The sequence below is a fragment of the Aulostomus chinensis genome, chromosome 22 (assembly GCF_037954235.1).
Source record: "Aulostomus chinensis isolate RoL2024-O1b breed Wild chromosome 22, RoL_Achi_v1.0, whole genome shotgun sequence".
Taxonomy (NCBI): Eukaryota; Metazoa; Chordata; class Actinopteri; order Syngnathiformes; family Aulostomidae; genus Aulostomus; species Aulostomus chinensis.
Genome location: NC_141341.1, coordinates 277,501 through 297,005, shown reverse-complemented (window position 1 = coordinate 297,005; position 19,505 = coordinate 277,501). Strand labels below are relative to the sequence as shown.

The window sequence follows — 19,505 nt, the reverse complement described above, 5'->3', positions numbered from 1 at the left end:
CTCCTTCCTAGTAGAGCAGGCGTAGAACCTTCCTCCCCGCAGAGCAGGCGGAGAACCTCCCTCCTAGTAGAGCAGGCGGAGAACCTCCCTCCCAGTAGAACAGGCGTCGAACCTCCCTCCTAGTAGAGCAGGAGTAGAACCTCCCTCGCAGCAGAGCTGGCGTAGAACCTCCCTCCCCGCAGAGCAGGCGGAGAACCTCCCTCCTAGTAGAGAAGGCGTAGAACCTCCCTCCCAGTAGAGCAGGTGTAGAACGTCCCTCCTAGTAGAGCAGGAGTAGAACCTCCCTCCTAATAGAGCAGGCGTAGCACCTCCCTCCAAGTAGAGCAGGCAGAGAACCTCCCTTCCAGTAGAGCAGGCGTAGAACCTCGCTCCTAGTAGAGTAGGTCTCGAACCTCCCTCCTTCTATGAACCAGCACATCTGAGACAGCAGATATGAAAACCTTTCTTTACCAGCAAGAAAGTCAGTGGGGACGGACGTCTGCTTTGACCTTCTGGAGGGAGAGAGAGACGGAGGACAGGGACAGAGACAAAGATGGAGAAGAGACAGAGGTAGAAGAGAGAGAGATAGAGAGAGAGAAAGGAGAGACAGATGGGGTGTGAACAGGCTGGAAGTAGAAAGGTAGCAAACAACAACTAGCTCCCAACAATCACATCTCCAGCTTACTCAAGCATCAGTTTCTGCGTAGTATGAAGAATTATGTGCTAGTAAACAGAATTCTGATGCTAATGCTAGTGCAGTATTGAGAATACTTGCATAAATACGACTAGAACTAATACTAATACTGATACTAACGGTGGCAGCCTGAGCAGTTCTGAAGTGGGGACTAGAACAGAAAGCCTTTGTTGTCATTTTACACAGTACAATGAGATTTAAAGAGCAGCTCCTTGAAAGTGCACACATCATTAGCACAATATAAAATGATGTACAGTCACAATATAAATACAAAACATAAAAACACAAACACAAGCAGGATCTCATGAGTACAGACTTGAGTGAAAAAGAGCGACTGACAGTATTGAACGATCGCGGTAGCTCATGTCTGGTGGTTCAGTGGTCGGTGCAAACATGAGTTCAGTCGGTGACAGCTTTGCCAAAGAAGCTGTCCCTGAGTCCGTTTGTTCTAGCCCGTATGGACCTGAAGCACCTGCCAGAGGGCAGCAGGTTAAAGAGATGGAAGCCGGGGTGGGTGGCGTCCTTCAGGATGTTTCTGGCCCTGCTGTGGCAACAGGAGTTGTAGATGGCAGTGTAGGAAGGCAGAGGGAAGTCGCCGATCTTTTGTGCGATGTTTGCCACCCTCTGCAGTCTCTTCCTGTTGGCCTCTGTGCAGCTGGAGCGCCACACTGTCACTGCGTAGGTCAGCAGGCTCTCAATGGTGGAGCGGTGGAGGGTCACCAGCAGGCGTGTGTTCAGTTGCTCCTTCCTGAGCGCCCTCAGAATGTGTAGCCTCTGCTGGGCCTTCTTGACCAGCAGTGTGGTGTTGACTGACCAGGAGAGGTCAGCAGAGATGTGGACGCCGAGGAACTTGAAGGACTCAACTCGCTCTACACATTCACCGTTGATGTACAGGGAGGTTTCGCCTGATGTCCAGGATGAGTTCCTTGGTCTTAGTGTTCAGTGCCAAGTTCTTTGATGCACACCACTCACCACTTTTCACGACCTCATCTCTGTAGGCCGCCTCTTTTCAAGGGTTAGGGTTAGACACTGCAAGTGTCATGTACTGCAGTACTGAAAGAAGAAATGAGCAGAACAGAAAGTATGGATACAAATGTAAAAGTGTTTGCTAGGCAATTATTTTTTGTGTGAATCAGGAGAATGTTCTAACAACAGCACAGTTTCACACACATACACACACACACACACACACACACACACACAAATACAACAACGGCAGTGATAATGCTCAATTGACCATGAGATTAACATTCACACTCTGTGAATCTAAATCCTGTAACCTCTCACACGAGCAGCATTAATAACACAAAAGCAGTCCAGGGATGGAGATGGCGCCGCTGGTGCCTCTGCACACATCTGACCGTCATAAGTCTTGGCCCAAACCCACCACTCAGTTACTGATTCCTCAGTGCGAACAACACGGTCACCCTCACCCCTGAATCATTTATGGACCCATACTGACAGCAGTCTGTCACTCTGATTTATTCGCCAATGTTGACGTGTCCTGCATCAATACTGAGGAGTGAATGATTAGCTGGATTAACTGCTGGATTATTCACCTTCAACACAGTCTGCAGTGTCCTGTAGCTCCTTCATAGGCTACCGTTAGCTTAGCACTGCTAACGTAGCATCCAGGCTTCCAGCATCATCAGAGGGTTCATTAGTGAAGATGATCTTGATGAACTGAACCTGGAAGATCATCAACTTTGTTCACCAGAGCTGATTTACTGATTCAGTCACCACAATCACATGGAGCGATCCTATTGGCTGCTGGGGGAGGAGCCAAGAGATGACCACTTCCTGTTGGGGGAGGAACCAGGAGATGACCACTTCCTGTTGGTGGAGGAACCAGGAGATGACCACTTCCTGTTGGGAGAGGAACCAGGAGGTGACCATTTCCTCTTGGGGGAGAAACCAGGAGGTGACCACTTCCTGTTGGTGGAGGTTCCAGGAGATGACCACTTCCTGTTGGTGGAGGAACCTGGAGATGACCACTTCCTGTTGGATTACAAACACGCCTCATCCCTGATGTTGTACTTGTACTGCTTGTAAACGGCTCCTCCGTCATGCTAGAGACAGCCTTTTAACCCCCATTAAATTTTAATATATGGTATTGTTTTCACAGTGTCTTTGCTGTTAGTTATTTTTTTCTATTTATTTTTTATTTTATTTTCTAGCTGTTGAAAATGAAAAACATCTTCAGTTGGAGCTTCAAAAGCTGTACTCAGTTTGGCGCATCCTGTCAGCTGTGTGTGTGTTTGATGAATGAATGAAGGTCACCAGAAGGTCAGATGTTCCCGCTGAACCTTGTCTGCATCCTTCTCTCTTCTGCTGGATTTGCAGCAAATACAAAAGCAGCTGAGTCATGCAGCGCTTGGCTGGATCCGTCATCTCAGCGGGGGTTATTTTATTCCTCATTCACTTGACACAAAGTACACATTTCAGACAGGAATATTATACTAGTGCTTCTGACAAGATGAGAATAGACTTGCAGAGAGATGAAATTAATTCTAGCTTTTGGATTGATGCATCAATTTGGATTCTTTCAAGGAGGGGGTGTCAGACAGGCGCATGCTGGTCAATTAAGAACATCATAAGATGGATCTAAAAAAACTATGGAAGATGTCAGATTGTATTCATGTTTCATCAGAGAAATGGAACAGTGTGTTTAAAATATTGTTTTGGATTCACTCCTTCTGCTTCATTTCCACTTTTTCACATGACCATGAATGACCCAGCTGAAAGATGCTAAATGCTAATAGAGGAGCTCCCTAATGGCAGAGGATATGTTTTGAAATTTGCTTTGAAATCAAGTTGAGGATATTTCATGCACTCATGAGCGATGAATGGTTAAACTCTGCAAACAAGCCTAAAGTGCCAGTAGAGAACCGCTGCAGGACAAAGGGGACAAATGGTCTCATGTTCAAAACAAGCGAGAAGCAGGGCATTTATTTCTCTGGAGCGTCCATGTTGCCCTTCCCCTCGATGAATATGCATCAGTCTGTTTTTGTGAATTTCTCTACCAAAACACAAAACCAGCAGCAACCAGTTTGGGCCACTGGTCAGATTTCCTGTCGCTGGGGGCAACAGGATCATAGCCGAATGGTATCCACTGTTTACCTGAGCACTCACACCAGGGTCAACGGAGATTGAGAAAGAACTGATTCACACCAGACGCAGGTCTGATGAGGTCACACCACCTGAGCAGAAGTGGGAGGGGTCAAGACAGAACCATTTACTATGTAATCAAACTTGTAACTTAAAACAGTGGTAAGTAAGTAGATGTACTTGAGTACAATACCTGTGCTTGAGTATTTGTTTCTTGGTAACATGACTTTTACTCCACTGCATTTCTATGAATTTTTGTTGTTACCTGTTATAAATAAGGATGAAGCTTTGAAGTCATCATTTTTATTCTTATTCTTATTCTTATTATTATTGTCATTATGTGATTGGCCACAGTCTGCATTGATCAAAAGCGTTAAACCAATCACAGTACTGTTCCCATGCTCAGGTTATGACATCCTCACCAAGCTAAAGTCATTCTGTAGTTCAAGTGTCCTAAAACATGACCGAAATATGTTGGTAAATCAGGTAAAGTCTGATGGACTTCCCTTGTTGTGGAGTAATACTAGATCAGGAATATTTATACTTTGACTGAGTGACTGGGGTTGTGTACTTTGTCCACTATTGATTTAATATGTGACTGAATATTATGGAGATGTTTGAGGGTGTATTGACGATGAATCTGACTCAAACTGGAGATGATGGTTTGGTCATCATGTGTATCAACTACTACCCCTGTGAGGACGTGACATGTTTCGCTGCCATTAATGACTTGTCACATAGTGGGTGTGTGGTGGGATACCAGTTATGAACCATGAACCTGTCAATCAATATCGACTGTGACTGCTGTCCTCCAAACTACAGGACAGGACAGGAATGAGCTGGATTTTTGATCCATTGCTGACATGTCGCAAACTCCGCCCACCGTCACGTATCAACAGCAGCTGCCAGTTGCCTCGATCATCTCGTCTGTTGTTTTGTTTCCATTGATGCATTCATGTTTCCCCTTAGGGCTCCCCTACTCTTATCAGCAGTTTGAGGATTTCTATTTGTAAGGTGGGTGGGTGATAATTGAACTCATTAGGAATTAGCAGGGCCTTGTTTCCGGCTAATATAGTTGGTGCGATCTGATTCACGCATTGACTTGAATTCCCCTCACCCCCCCCCCCCCTCTTTTTATCCCATATTTCTATCCCGTATCAGAAGCATTTTAGATACTGGTATCAGAATTGGAACGATTCTGTTCAAAAAAATATCTGTCTGTCTGACATCCTGCATTTAGAAGTGCTGACACCTGTGTATTTATTCTCGTAGCACTAAGACCTCACACCTGTTTGTATGTCGTCAATCACCTGTTTTATATCTCCCTCCCCCAGCATGGCCGTGCTGAGTTTTCCTGGGAAGGAATCAATGTAAGTCTCCTTGCTTAAATCTCACTCCCTTCTGTCCTCTCCCTGTCACTCCTCCTATCTGAGGTTGGACTTCCTGTCTTCCCCCCTCTCTCACTCTCTCTCTGTCTCTTTTTCTCTCTCCCTCTCATATACCCCTGTTTTCTCCCCATAGACTCCCTCTTCTCATTGCCTCCTCTCCTGGCCCTCTAATCTACTGTACTGCCAGCTTCATGGAAGATAACAGCCTGTAATGAGCTTATCTGCAGTCTTTGTACAAGTCCCAGTTTTGACTGAAGCGCTGCATGGAGATGTCCACTGAAGTCTTTTTCTGCCTTAAGCAGCCAATTTACACAATGTGAATGTTGTTTGACTCTGAACAGGCGGGAGGTAAATCCTCTGGCACACAAACACTTGTGGTCCGACCTGGCAAACTCTGGAGAAACATCTTAGAACCTGCACCTGGACTTTGCTGACCCACTTGCACCACTGATGAGGTAGAATTGGGTTCTTACCTAGGCACAAAAACTTGCTTACCTGTCAGTTTTGCAGCTTCCAATTGAGTTGACAATATTGCTGCAATAATCTCAGCAGGTCTCCAGACCTCTGCTGTAATATCACAATACAGTTTCACGTCTGGTTAATAACAGAATGTATTAGTGGACCATGTGTTTCTGCTATAGTAGATAACACAGGAATGATATTCTGCCTGCAGCCGCACAGGGACCAGACCACATCAGTTGGCTTTCATGGTGTAATTATGCACTTTTAACTCCAAGAATTACAATACATCTCCCACAGAATCACCCGGTGCAGCATGGTCTACCTGTTTCTGCCTCTGCACTGTCATGAGCTGCTCGCAGGTATAGAAGGAACTGCACTGGCCCAGGCAGAGGCCTCCAAACCTGTGTCTCTGCTCCGTGGTTCAAAAAGATGGGTTTTAAATCCATGAAACTGATTGAGCCCTTTAAACACCATTCAGAGTCCGTGTTATTTAACCTGAAACAAAAATACTGTGATGTCACCAAAAGGGTGAACATGAGAACGTTTCAGTTCACCGAGACTTCAGTGATCCATCAAAGGGCATAAAGTGGCTGTGGAGAATCAGGGCAACTGGTGGGCATCACATCGTTCACATACAGATGTTTGGGTAACGCTGGAGGCCAGCACTCCCTCCGAGGCCCTCTTCATCTCAGCTCCTCCTTCGTTTGTCTTCATCCGATTTGTCACAAATACTTAGAATTTTTTTTTTTTAAATTTCCCCACACTGCAGCTAGACCAGTGACAGAGTGCCAGCTGAAACAGGTTAAGCTGAGCTACATAACGTGCTAACACCATCTGTGCTCCATAAGGAAATATGACACGTGAAGCGATTGAGAAACAGACTTAATGATCGTCTGGCCTTCTATCACCTGCTGCAGGCGTATTATACCTGCCAGACATCCTGGAAACAAGGCGTGAGAATGGCGATAAAGGTTCTTGCTGTTGCTTTAGCTCTGTATCAAGGAGTCCCTGTAATCCATCAGATAGTAACCTCGTTGATGTTCACTTCACCTCCGTCCTGACTCTTCATCTGTCCGTCTTCTGTACATCTACATCACCTTTCCTTTTGCAGTCGCTGTTTCTGCTCTGTAACTTGTTATCTTGTCCCTCTCTGCTCGAATCCTGCCTCGACTCCTCCTCCTCTCTGTAGTTGTCCATGGAGGACACCACGTCCATCCTGCCTCGTCTCAAGAGGAAATCGAACAACACCTATGGGATTGGTGCCCTGGCTAAGTCGTCTTTGTCAGGTGTGTCAGGTGTGTGTCTGTGCTGCTAGATGGTAAAACAGCCCCCATGTTGCCTCCAGATGCTCCACAGATGCTCTGCGATGACATTGTCATTGAGTACCTGCAGGGATGCATTTTCGTGCTGCACCAAAGATCATTTCTGGTTCCTGCTGTCTGGTGTTCAGAGGTCTGTTTCTTGGTGTAGTTCCCTAACAGCTGAACGATCTGAGTGAAGGTTGATTTGTATCCAATTTTCACTGAAATTTCATTTGGAAACTTTTGTCTGAGGCTGTTGAGATCCAAACGCTCAGCTTGGAGGGAATCAGGTTCAGAGAAAATACCTCCAGTGTTCTGGACCCAGAGGAGCTCTGTCAAGCCTCAGTGCCTGACAGAGCCAAGAGCAGACCTCAGTCTTGCTGCCTGTTCCAGAGTCACTTCCCACCTGCACATTAACAGGACTGTTAAAGGATGGTGTCAGAGAACCTTCCTGAAAACATTCAGTTTCACCCTCAATTTCTGGGGGGTGAAGCCACGCACAGGCCATAGAACCACATCTGCCCGAGACCACCTGTCCCCCAGAGGGTAGAACTCCAGTCTCTTGACTGCTAGACCCCAGGACCTCCAGACCTCTAGATTTCCAGACTTGTAGATCTCTACAGCTCTAGACCTCCAGACCCCAAGACCTTTAGACTTCTAAAGCTTAACATTTCCAGACCTCAGGACCTCTGGAACTCCAGACCTCTATATGTTCGAACCTATAGACCTCCATACTTATAGACTCTAAAGCTCTTGTGATCTAGTGGTCTAGAGGTCTTGAGGTCCTGAGGTCTAGCAGTCCTGAGGTAGACTTCTGGCCCTCCAAACCTCTTGACCTCCAGACATCCAGACCTGTTGTTTAAAATGTACACAACAAGTGAAAATACATCAAGTGCTTGGAGGAAAATGAGGGGAGGTCATGCAGGAGAACATGTGACCAGGTCTGGAGCTGGTCTCTAATGGGGATTCTGGTGTTACCCTATTCATTCTTTGAAAGCCCAGACTTGTGTGTCTAATGTGAAAAACATGGTTAGGGTTTTTTGCTGTGCAAACAAAGAAAAAGACTCAATACAGCTATGAGGATGAGTATCACTAAACCAGCAACGTCTTGTTTAGAACATGGATGATGTTAAGACCCACGTCACCATCAAAGAAGAAGCTGGGACAGATGTTGGCTGTGGAGACGATATTTATTCATACAGAGGTGAAGGGTATGGGCAAGAATGAGCAAACTTCTGAAGTAGATCGCCAGCTGTAGGTTGGCCTCCAGAGCAGGTCTGAGAGGACTGAAACCTTCTGGTTTCTGAACTTCCTGCAGGCTAAAGAATCATCTGAAACACCCAGAAATACAGAAATGATCTTTAAACCTTTTCAGCAGATGTTGAGAAACAAATGTTAGCTCATCTGACAGCTTCATCATAGAGCAGGAGGAGGTGGAGCTTGGAACCAACATGGTCGCCCCAGTGGGTGCCCCCTCCTAACTCACTCCCTACCCCCTCTACCATTGATATCAACAGCAGACGTCAATGACATTCATATTCATGAGTCATTGATGGGAAAACGATCGGGTCTTTGATTTCCAAGAGACTGAAGTAAGTGTGATTACTTGCTTGTCCTACTCAGCGAAGCGTCACCACAGGAGTGTTGGGAAATGTAGTGTTTGTCACGTGGCATTGCTGGTATCTGTCAAGCCCTTGTGTGCAGTGTTGTGGTCTCGTGGCTGGTGCCTCTGCTGTACCACTGTGTGCTTTGCGCTTTGTAGTGTTGAAGTGTAGAATTTCTTGAAATTTACAGACTTTTTTTCTGTTATCAGGTGCACCTTCAAGAACCCAGTTCATTTTACAGTGTGTTTTGAAACCCTTCCCACCCTTCTCCACCATCCTCCACCCCCATTCTTTCCATTCCTATGTCCATCCATGATTGCCCCTCTTGGTCTAAGAGGAATGACTATTTTCTCATGGAACTCAGCCAGTTACCAACCATAGGGAACTTTTCAGAAGCTCAGTTTTTTTTATGCCCGTTTGGATTCAGAGGGATCAGGCTGCAACACTTCACCCCGAAATATGTTTTGGTCCCACTCATCAGTCCGTTCACAGCTCTCTCTTGATTCAAAGCTCATAAAGTCAAACACATTTCGTTTATTCTGTTTTCCAGGAGATGAGTTGGAATTAATGCCTAATAAACATTAATGAGCATCTGTCAGATGTCATTTGTGATCTTTTCATCACTCCATTAAAACTGACTGAGCAACCTGGAAAATCAGCTCTGGTGAACAAAAGTTGATGATCTTCCAGGTTCAGTTCATCAAGATCATCTTCACTAATGAACCCTCCGATGATGCTGGAAGCCTGGATGCTACGTTAGCAGTGCTAAGCTAACGTTAGCCTATGAAGGAACTACAACCTTGCATAGCAACATGTCTCTCATCTCATCAAGTAGCATGCTGCTATAGCAGTAGGTAGAATGCAGTGGCTTGATTGGATTTCTGGAAGCCACTCATAATTGTTGTGGATGGGGCTAACCTCAGGAAGGGTTTGAAACCCACAAAGGTGCATTTGGCATGTAAAAAATATCTTTTACACAGGAGACGTGTTTCTATATTAGTACTCACTATATCTTTAGAACTATTAGTCAAAAGAACCCAATGCTGCACCTTATAATAATCTCCATTTTAGCGTATTGGTTGCTACTAGTGTGCTAGCTTCAAGGCTGTTGCTTCATGTAGTGAGGGGGAGAAAATAGGATGAGTGACAAGTGCTGAGTGGAAAGCTGATACCCGTAAGGTTGTTTAAATAGACGAGAGACTATGAAGATTCTGGCCACGCCCCCCCAACACACAGACACAGACACACACACACACACACACACACACACACACACACACACACACACACACACACACACACTCACTCACACATTTCATCTTAAACACACCAGCTCTTGTTGCTATCTTAGTGTCATATGTTCACTGTCTCATTATCACTCCCAGCTCATTTTGTACTGTAGTTGATTATAAAGACCCAGAAATGTTGACTCTGTATCTGTGTGTGTGTGTGTGTGTGTGTGTGTGTGTGTGTGTATGTGTAAATGCTTGCGACCCTCCACTACACACACACATACTCACTGTAGGTGTGACTCGCTCTATGAAGGACAAGGTAACCAAGCCCACCGCCATGGCCCAGGGGCGTGTTGCTCACATGATTGAGTGGCAGAGCTGGGGCAAGCCCTCGGCAGGGCCACTGGGGGGCACCGGTCACACCAACCTGCAGAGAGAGAAGGAGAGGAGGATGGAGAATGATGCTTACAGTGACCTAAGTGACGGCGAGAAGGAGGCTCGCTTTGCTGCAGGTGAGTGTGGCTCTGGTTCATGAAAATCCTGCTCAGATTCTGGAATCCAGCTCAGATTCTCCTCTGTCAACAGTATTGGACATTTATGGAAAAGCTGTAGGGACCCAACCTGGTGTTGGGCAGCAACACGCTAGCTGTTGGTAGTGACATGCTAACTGCTTTGGTTCCTGATTGAGGTTGACGATGAAATCAGTCACTGCATCAGTGCCCACTAACCTGTAGTGTTGATTTACCAAAGAAGTAGGGTTAGGGAAGGCTGTGTATACAGGTGACGCACTTCTTAAATAGACATTTGAATGCACCAGAAGCCTGTATTTTACTATTTCTGTCAGCAGAGGGCGCTCCTGCTTTATACTTGATGTTGCCTCAACGCGTGGTGTATTTTATACCAGTTAGCTTAAGGGTTTGGAAACATTTCTGATGTTTCAGTTTGTCAAAATGTCACAGCTAAAGTTTGTATATAGAAAATCTTGTCCCCAAAAAAACAGTCAGTATTAAATTTCTTCCTTGAGTATTAATTTTCAAAGTTTGGTTCACAGAGTGGAGCAGTGGTTAGCACTGTCGCCTCACAGCGAGAAGGTTCCGGGTTCGAGTCCTGGCTCGGGCACAGGATCTTTCTGTGTGAATGTTCATGCATTGTCTCCCTGTTCCTGTGTGGGTTCTCTCTGGTACTCCAGCTTCCTCCACAGTCCAAAGACATCAAGAGGGACCAGGTTAATCCAGACTCTAAATTGACCGTAGGCGTGGCTGGGAGAGCCAATGGTTGTCTGTCTCTATGTTTTGGCCCTGCCATGGACTGGTGACCTGTCCAGGGGGAAGGCTGCTGGGATAGGCTCCACCCCCCTGCGACCCTTAATGTAGGAATAAGTGGAAGAAAATGAACGGATGGTTCACAGAGGAGAAAATATATATTAATAAATATGTTTTGATGAAATTCAGTTCGTCCTCTTCTTTTTACTTTACATCTTCTGTTCTTCATGTAAACAACTATTTCTATTTCTTATTTGTTTCATTCAAAATCAGCGTCTATGTATGTTAATGAAGATAAGACTGGCTAGAACAAGTTAGAACTGGTCTGACTAGTACTGATTAGGGCTGATTAGGACTGGACTGACCAGAACTGAGTAGGACGACGACAAGGTGAGGTTGGCACATCTATCAGTGACTCCTCATCCATCCCCCCCAGGCATCATGCAGCAGTTTGCCATCTCTGAGGCGACCCTGTTCGGCTGGAACTCGATGGATGGGGAGAGTTTGGGTGCCGGCTCCAACCAGGGCAGCGTGGCTCACCTCAGTGAGGTCAACCAGGAGAGCATCACAAGCAGAGGTATAAGGGCTGACTGAAGCATTGACGTTACTTACCTGTGACAGGTGGTTGTGGTGGTGGTGGTGGAGTTTGTGTGTGTGTGGGGGGGTGGGGGGTTCTATCAGCCTTGTCTCAAACTACACTCCTGTTTTACATTGTGCACACAAGCACGCACACACACACACACCAACTCTCTCTCTCCATTGGGCCAAGTGTTGGTCTGCTTGTGTGCGCGTGAGCTTCGTCTCTCTGCTGAAACTAAAACAGCCTCGTCAGTGATTCTGTCCACCAGCTGTAAAGGACTTTTCGAGGACAGTCACACAGCTGCTTCACATTTCTGTCTTTCTCTGACACTGGGTGCTTCAGACCCTCCCAACAATGCTGATCCAAATGACATCCTGCCATTTCATAGGTTCCTGAAGTTGCCTCAAATAAAAAAGTAAAATAAGGAAATCAGGAGGCATGGCTCAGGGGTAGCATGGCCATCTAGCAACAAAAGGGTCACTGGTTTGATCCTCACTCCCCCTGGTGACCATGTCCAAGTGTCCTTGAGCAAGATACTGAACCCCTAATTGCTCCTGATGAGCAGGGTAGCTTCTTGCATGGCAGCTTCCACCATCAGTGTGTGGGTGAATGAGAGGACACTGTAAAGCGCTTTGAGTGCCGCTAAGGTAGAAAGGTGCTGTATAAAAATTAGTCCATTTACCATTTACCATAATTGCACACAAGGAGAAGGTAGTACTTGGTTGAATAAAGCGAACAAACACAGGGGTTGATACATAGTTTGAGCCTGAGGTGGTAAGATGCTGCTTTGGTTCAGGATTCAGGATTAGGAGCCAGCCTCCACCACTATGACAAGAATCATAAACAGTCCCACTGCTAGTTTTGCTGTCTGCCTGATGACATGAATCATGCACTCCAGTGTCATTCTGCAATTATACAACACTTTTATACTAACAAAATAGAAGAGGTGAACTAGACCTGTTCCTGTTGTGGTGCAGGACATCATAGGACTGAACAACTGTGCAGTGGCAGTAAGTCTGTCTTCCTGGACCAACAATTGCTCAGCTGATTCATGTGCAGAGAAACCTTATTAACTGGTCTAGCAAGTAGACCGAACCCCAGTAGTCCAGTCCGCTAGCTTTAGTTCATTACTGCACCCACTTCAGGAGGAAGTACTCCCTGAAGCTTAACGAATAATGGGCGAGTCTGATTGGCTCAGCTCACCGAATTTTATTTCAACCACCATATTGTGGGAATTGTCACTGAGCATATAACAAGAGAGCTAATGGGTGATGGGAGGAGTCATCAAGATTTGCCCTTTGGAACAGAACCTGTTGTGTAGCTTGTTGTGTCTGTAGGAACTCTGCAGAACTCTGAAGCTCTTAAATCTCCATCTGTGTTTGTCCTACACAGACCAGGTGCTCCACCACTCGTCCGCTGATGTCTGGCCTCACACTTACGTCTCGCAGGGTCTGTACTGCCTCTCTTCCTCGGACGCCTGGGACCCCATCACCAGCCAGCCCTCAGGCATGGCCTCACCCGCTGCCGGCTCGTTCATTATACCTGCGGGTAAGGATCAACTCCTGTCACCTCTCTAAGATGTGTGGAAGCATCAGTGACCTCCTCAGCTCCGCATCGCCCTCCACGCCAATACTGAGTTTAGATCAACCACATATTTCAGCTTTAAAATTCAGCAGATACAAACCAATGACACAAAATCCCATAAGGATGTAGAGCTCTCAACAGGTCGGACCAGCCCGACAAACCTGGCGGGAACCGTGGGTTCGGGCCTGGTTTGGTCATAAAAATATGCAAGTGGGTCGAGTCGGGTTGGATGTTGGACTGCCTGTACAGGTAAAGAAAGTCTCTGGCTGGCTGCTGCCTGCAACCTGTATCATGGAGAGAGGCGGGGCAGATCTGACGCTGCTGTGCACCTTTAGCCTGGAGGAGAAGATGGAGTTGGTGAAATTGGGGAATTCACTGCTGCTGGACTTGCTACTAGAGGAGCGGGGAAATCAGAGGTGTGGAAAGTGTTTGTGAAAGGGTTACAATTGTATTTTACAAAACTAAGAAGTTTTAGAATTTAAGTGTAGAATTCACAATTTGTTTTGGAAAAAGATTAATGTCACTTCAATTCTGGCTAACTTGTATAGCCTTAAATTAAAACTACTGTAGCTGATCAAATCCAAATTGACCCCTTCCTGTGGTGGTGTGTGAAGCTTGGGAGTTGTGGTGGTCTGCTGACCCCCACAGGGAGAACGGATCAACCTGTGCTCCACCACCCCAGGGTCAGAAATGTACATCATCAAAAAGAAAGATGGAGAAGCTTCAGACCCTGAAGTGCTTGTAGGGTGAAAGATCTACTTGGAATATGTCAAAGATTAACAAGTCGATTGTGACTGGCAGGTTGGTGGCTGGTGCAGTGAACTGCGAGGCAGCTGGTTCACCAGATAGTGACGTCACAAGACATTTGGAGAAACCATCTTGTCAAGCTTCAAACTATGTGTTTGTGTCCAAAGTGGTCCAGTCTTTAGAGGAGGGTGGGGTTTGGGTGTGTCAACAGTGAGATGGTTGGTTCAAGCCACCAGCAAACAGGTTAGCATCAGCTACAGCAGAAACTTTGGTTGTGTTTACCGTGTTCATTGGTGTCTTCATGACATCGTAAGTCACGTTATTCAAAAAAGCTTAGAGTTCAGGACTTGTAGTACATTTGATGACATCCCTAGAAATGGGGGAGCCCATTGACAAGGTTTGGAGTAACATTTAGGGTTTTAGCTTTGTCGCTTAATGATTTGTCAAGTCAAGTCAATTTTATTTGTACGGCGCCAAATCACAGCAAAAGTTATCTCATGACACTTTACAAGTAGAGCAGGTCAGGTACCACACTCCTTCTATGAATTTGTCCGGTGAAATGTAAACATTAGAAGTGGTATTGACCTTCTTCCTCACTTCAGATATGTTCCAAGCTTGTTAACCCTGTGGCCTCATGGCTGTGAGATTACAACGTTTAACAGTGGTAAAAGCTGTGTCACACTCACAAGTGTTCCCATCTTGTTACCACTTGAATGCCAGGCTTTTCCTGTACACAATTTATTGAGTTCCACGTTAAGGCAGCATTACAAAGAAAAACAAAGAATGCCTCTGAAAATTTGTTTCCATGTTTTCACTCTTCCAGCAGCTTCTTTACCTTCTACAGTTCATCAATCTGATTGGTTGCTATTATAGATGCTTCATCCAATCGCCTTAGTAGTAGTCTGTGAAAGCTTCCGTCCTTTGAAGTTTCAATGGTGGCTTCTGGCGATTAGACTGGGACAAAAATGAAGAAGTTTGAAGTGTTTTTTGGTCATTTCAGGGGGCAGCAGTGGGGCGGGTGGGACCCCAGGTGAGGGCTATGAGGGCACAGTGGGTGGCTTCATCCAGCAGCACCAGGCTCAACTGGCCATGCAGCAACAGAACCAGCTGCAGCAATTGCAGCAGCTGCACCACTACCAGCAGCAGCTACTGCAGTACCAACAACAACAGGTCAGTACCACACACACACACACACACACACACACACACACACACACACACACACACACACACACACACACACACACACATAAATAACAAAAATAAAAATGATAGGGTCTTCGCCTGAAGTACCTTCAGGCTAATAAAGCTAGGAATGCATAAAACAAGTGAATATGATATAACTAACCTAGAATGAGATTAAAATAAGTCCAAGGCATATCAGTAACTGGTTAAAAAATTTGCCAAAAATGAGTCTTGAGCTGCTCTTCACACTATCTACACAGCTTCCTTCTTTGTTCCAGGCCATTGGTGCTAAAAAAACAACAAAAAACAGTTGACCAGATTTTTGATTAGTCATTGCTAGTACACCCCCCCCCCAACATTGTTGATATTTGATTTAAAATCCATCTCAGAATCAATAATGACACCCAGTCCACTAAAAATAATTTCTCTCTTTGCCCCTGAACCAGTGAAGAGAATTTCTGCCTTGATTTTATTTAATTTGAGAAAATGTTCATTCACCCGCCTCTCACCTGAGGGCTGCTGAGATAGTCTCCAGCCCACCCCCCCCCCTTAACAGGATAAGAGGTAGAAAATGAATGGATGGAAATATTCACTCATCACACTGGGTACTACGTCAGTGTGGGTGGACTCACTGGCTGAGAGTTACTGGTGTAATTTATGTGCAACACAACAACAATGGAGGACATGGAGGCGGCGTGATGCCTACTGCTCGTCAGGGTTTTTTTCTTAAACTAAAAGTGAGGGAGGACAGACAGGTGAGGCTTCAAGTGGAAAAAAAGAACCCCCAAGAAAAGAATACGAGACTTCACCGAGCCATGACCAGGATTCCACTGAGGCCAGGATGATAGGAAGTAGACCACGTGACGGGTAAGTTACCCAATCAGCGCCCCGCTATGTGGTTACGTCACATTTTAGTCCCTGCTTGGCTCGCTTGGATCCCCAGCAGAGCAGGGACCAAAATGGTAACGGTTAGTACCGTATTGGTGCCAGTGGGAAAGGGGCCAAACCTACCTGACCCCACCCAACCCAAGCCAAGCCAAAGTGAGCCAGTGGAAACATGTTCTTAAGGACCAAGAATGGAACCCTGTGGAACACCACAGAGGATGTCACGTTTGTCTGAGATAGAGTCAATAATACTGACAAAATAGTTTCTGCCTGTCAGACAAGTACTGTATAACACATAATAGAGCCTCTCTGAGGGGACAATCTGGCTCTCAAGGTGGTCTAGAAGAACATTGTAATGGACAGAATCAAAGGCAGCCTTCAGATCAAGTAGTGCAAGGATGGAAGCTGTGCCTCAGTGCCATCACCTGGTCACGGTATAAACAATGTGGGCAAGTGGTGCCAGTATCCGTACGTATGGTTAAAGTGCGGTTAAAAGTGATAGAATTCTCCAATTTGTTCCAAAAGCTCTTGCAGTTGTGTGTTGCAGAGATGTGCAGGACAGTGCAAAAATAAAGTAAAAAAACAAACAAAAAATGTAATAAAAACGCAAAAAAAACCTACTGTAAAACACAGCACTGCGACGATAGTCCGCTGCAGCAGCAGCAACTTCAAGAAAAAAAACACACTTTAATCCCCTCCAGGCAGGTAGTGAGTGTGGATGAAGCTATGGAGGGGGAAGGGTGTGTTCTGATGTGGAGTTGAGTGTCATTTGGCATAGCAATGAAAAGAGATTCCATGCCTCCTGATGACATCACCCAGGGGGAGCATGTACACCGTGAAGCGGGGGGGACTGATCCCTGCGGAACGCCACAGTTGACAGAGGGCATATCTGACGTGGCTCCCGCCAGGCACACATACTCTGTTCTGTCCATGAGGTGTGATGTAAACCAGTCCAGTGCAGTGTCGGTGATCCCAATGGAGTGAAGGGGGTGAAGGAGAATGTGTCGGTCCACGGTGACAAATGCTGCTTTGAGGTCAAGAAGGATGAGAATTGATGATGAGCTGGTGTTGGCCCCCATCAATAGGTTATTGGTGACCTTGACCAGAGCGGTTTTGGTGCTATGGCCAGGGTGAAAGCTGGACTGAAACTTCTCGTACAGGTTATTGCATTTGAGGTGGTCGTGGAGTTGGATGGAGGCGGTCTTTTCAATCACTTTTGATAGGAAATGGGGGTTGGAGATGGGAGGATAGTTGGCAAATACTTCAGGGTCGAGGCTGAGTTTCAGAAGTGGCTTTATAAGGGCAATCTTAAGATAAGTGGGGACATAGCTGGCTCGGAGGGATTGGTTGATGATTTTGGTGATCATGAGGCTTATGGCAGACGTGGGTTTTTATCAAGGCTGAGGGAAATGGGTCTAGGGAACAAGTGGAGGGCTTCATCTTCCTCAGGATGGCCTCCACCTCTTCTTGCGTGATGTCCCTGAAACAGAGAAGAGGCTTAGTAACATGGGACTGAGGGTAGCCTGTCATGACTGGAGGAGCATGGGGTTCAGAGAGGCTGGTGAGAAAAGGGGGTGGGAAAGAAGGGAGGCTGGAGAGAGGGGGGACGTGATGGCGGGGCTGGAGAGAGAGGAGGCAGGGGAGTGTGTTGAACAGGGAGGATGAGGAGTAGGGGGGCCAGTGGGACTTGGGAAAGGAGGGGGAGGAGTTGTGAGCTGGCTGGAGAGAGAGGAGCAGATGATGTCAATCTTCAAAAAAGACTTGAAGCTATTGTATTGCTCCTGCATGTTGTCAGTGTGCGGAAGGGTCTGGGGTTTCCAGAATTGTTGGTGATGCTTTGGGAGTGAAAGAAGGCCGTGCATTGCTGAAGGACTTGCTGTAGGTTCTCTGATGTTCACAGTAGGCCTGTTTGTGAACAGAGAGGCCTGAGTTCTTGAAACACTTTCAAGGACTCAGGCCTGTGTACCAGGGGCTGAGCTTGTGAAGGTGACGGTTCTGGTCTTGGCTGGGGCGTGTCAGTTGAAGAGGGTGCTCAGTGATGAATTGAGCGATTCACAGATTCAGTGACAGATGGGAAATTAGCAGTGGAGAGATTATGGAGATCAGTGGTCAGGGTGACTGGATTGATGTTTTTGATGTTGCGGAAACTGAGTTGTCTGTTGGGCTTATTGGAAGGGGACAAGGTGGGTAGCTTGATGGAAATGGCCTTGTGGTTGGACACATGCAGGTCATGCACTGAGAGATTGCTGATATATGAATATGATCAAAAACAACCAACTTCGGTTGGTCATGTTGAACTGTGAAGACCTTTTCTAGCTTTGCTGGCTGCTCTTGTATTGGCTCCTCTCAGAGCTCATTAAATAACTGAGGTTTATGAGACAATAACTCTGAAAGGTCAGAGACTGAGAGAAGGTCCACGCATCCCAGATCACAATGGACATGAGCTTGGTAGCTTCATAGGGCCTATTTTATGGTTTCACAAGTGAAGGAGAGAATTGAATATATTTAAATTGCTTTTGAATTTGAATTTATATTTGCTTTAATAAAACCTTTCAATCAGTCAGTCGATTTTTGGAGGATCAGTAAATGAGACCTGCAGCATCATTCCTGACTCATAATTTAAATGAGAATGAAAACCAGACATTCATTCGTGATTAGATGGAACTGAAACGAACAGCCCACTCCTACATGAGCCACTGATCAATGCTGGAGGTACATAATGGTTTTCTCATCTGTTCTGAAATAACGAGGCGAGAGTGGGTGGAGAACTCGTGGGTCATCTGTGTTGATTCTAATCATTATTGGACAAGCACTGGTCCAGGTCTAAAAGTCCCCATTCATGACAAAGTCATCTTCCTCTTCTTTCATGTAACGTCAGAGGTTCAACTCAGGGTCCCGTAGCTGTGCCAGCATCTCAGGTCCTAGGTTGAAGAGGCTGGCCTCGGAGGTGATCTGTATAAGGGGCAGGTGGTGATTATATTATATATCAAACTACTAAAAGGTCCAGTCCATACTATCCTTACAAAAACCAACATGACTGAAGCTCCCAACTTGTACCAAAACTGCCCACTAGATCCAGAACCTGCAGCTGCTAATAGATCACCAGAAGAAGTCCAACAGGAAGTCATTATGTCAGAGATGAGGTATGTTTGTAGTCCAACAGGAAGTGGTCATCTCCATGGTTCCTCCACCAACAGCCAATGAGATTGCTCCATGTGATAAATAGGGCACATTTTCACCCTTTGACCTGGAGCTTTATACTACAACGTGGTTCGACCAATCTTATTTCTTCATCTGTCACTACAGTCTTTGGAACACAGGCAACATAGCGCCTCCCATTCCCTGCAAGCCACTCCAAACAGCACCATCCACAATCTGGGACCCCCCACCCACCCTCGGCTAGCTGACCTATGGGGAGCAGCGCAAGTTGAGGCCCACCAGGTAGGTTCAGCTGCTGAATCCAAACAGTCACTCAACTAACTGGTTGGGAGAAG

The 19,505-nt window shown here is 46.1% G+C and overlaps 1 protein-coding gene across 5 annotated transcripts in view; it reads left to right on the top strand.

Moving 5' to 3' along the window:
• Positions 1-19,505, top strand: part of LOC147240174 (protein FAM131B-like) — a 39,830-nt gene that overhangs the window by 17,201 nt on the left and 3,124 nt on the right. For all 5 annotated transcript variants that reach the window (XR_015111139.1, XR_015111140.1, XM_086192743.1 and 2 more), the window contains exons 3-9: positions 5,116-5,151; positions 6,821-6,926; positions 10,062-10,280; positions 11,467-11,607; positions 13,003-13,158; positions 14,942-15,111; positions 19,318-19,452. Coding sequence is in view for 3 of the 5 variants with exons in the window: in XM_086192743.1 (XP_086048869.1) it covers positions 5,116-5,151; positions 6,821-6,926; positions 10,062-10,280; positions 11,467-11,607; positions 13,003-13,158; positions 14,942-15,111; positions 19,318-19,452 (963 nt within the window). In the remaining 2 variants the exon portion in view is untranslated. The remainder of the gene's footprint in view (positions 1-5,115; positions 5,152-6,820; positions 6,927-10,061; positions 10,281-11,466; positions 11,608-13,002; positions 13,159-14,941; positions 15,112-19,317; positions 19,453-19,505) is intronic.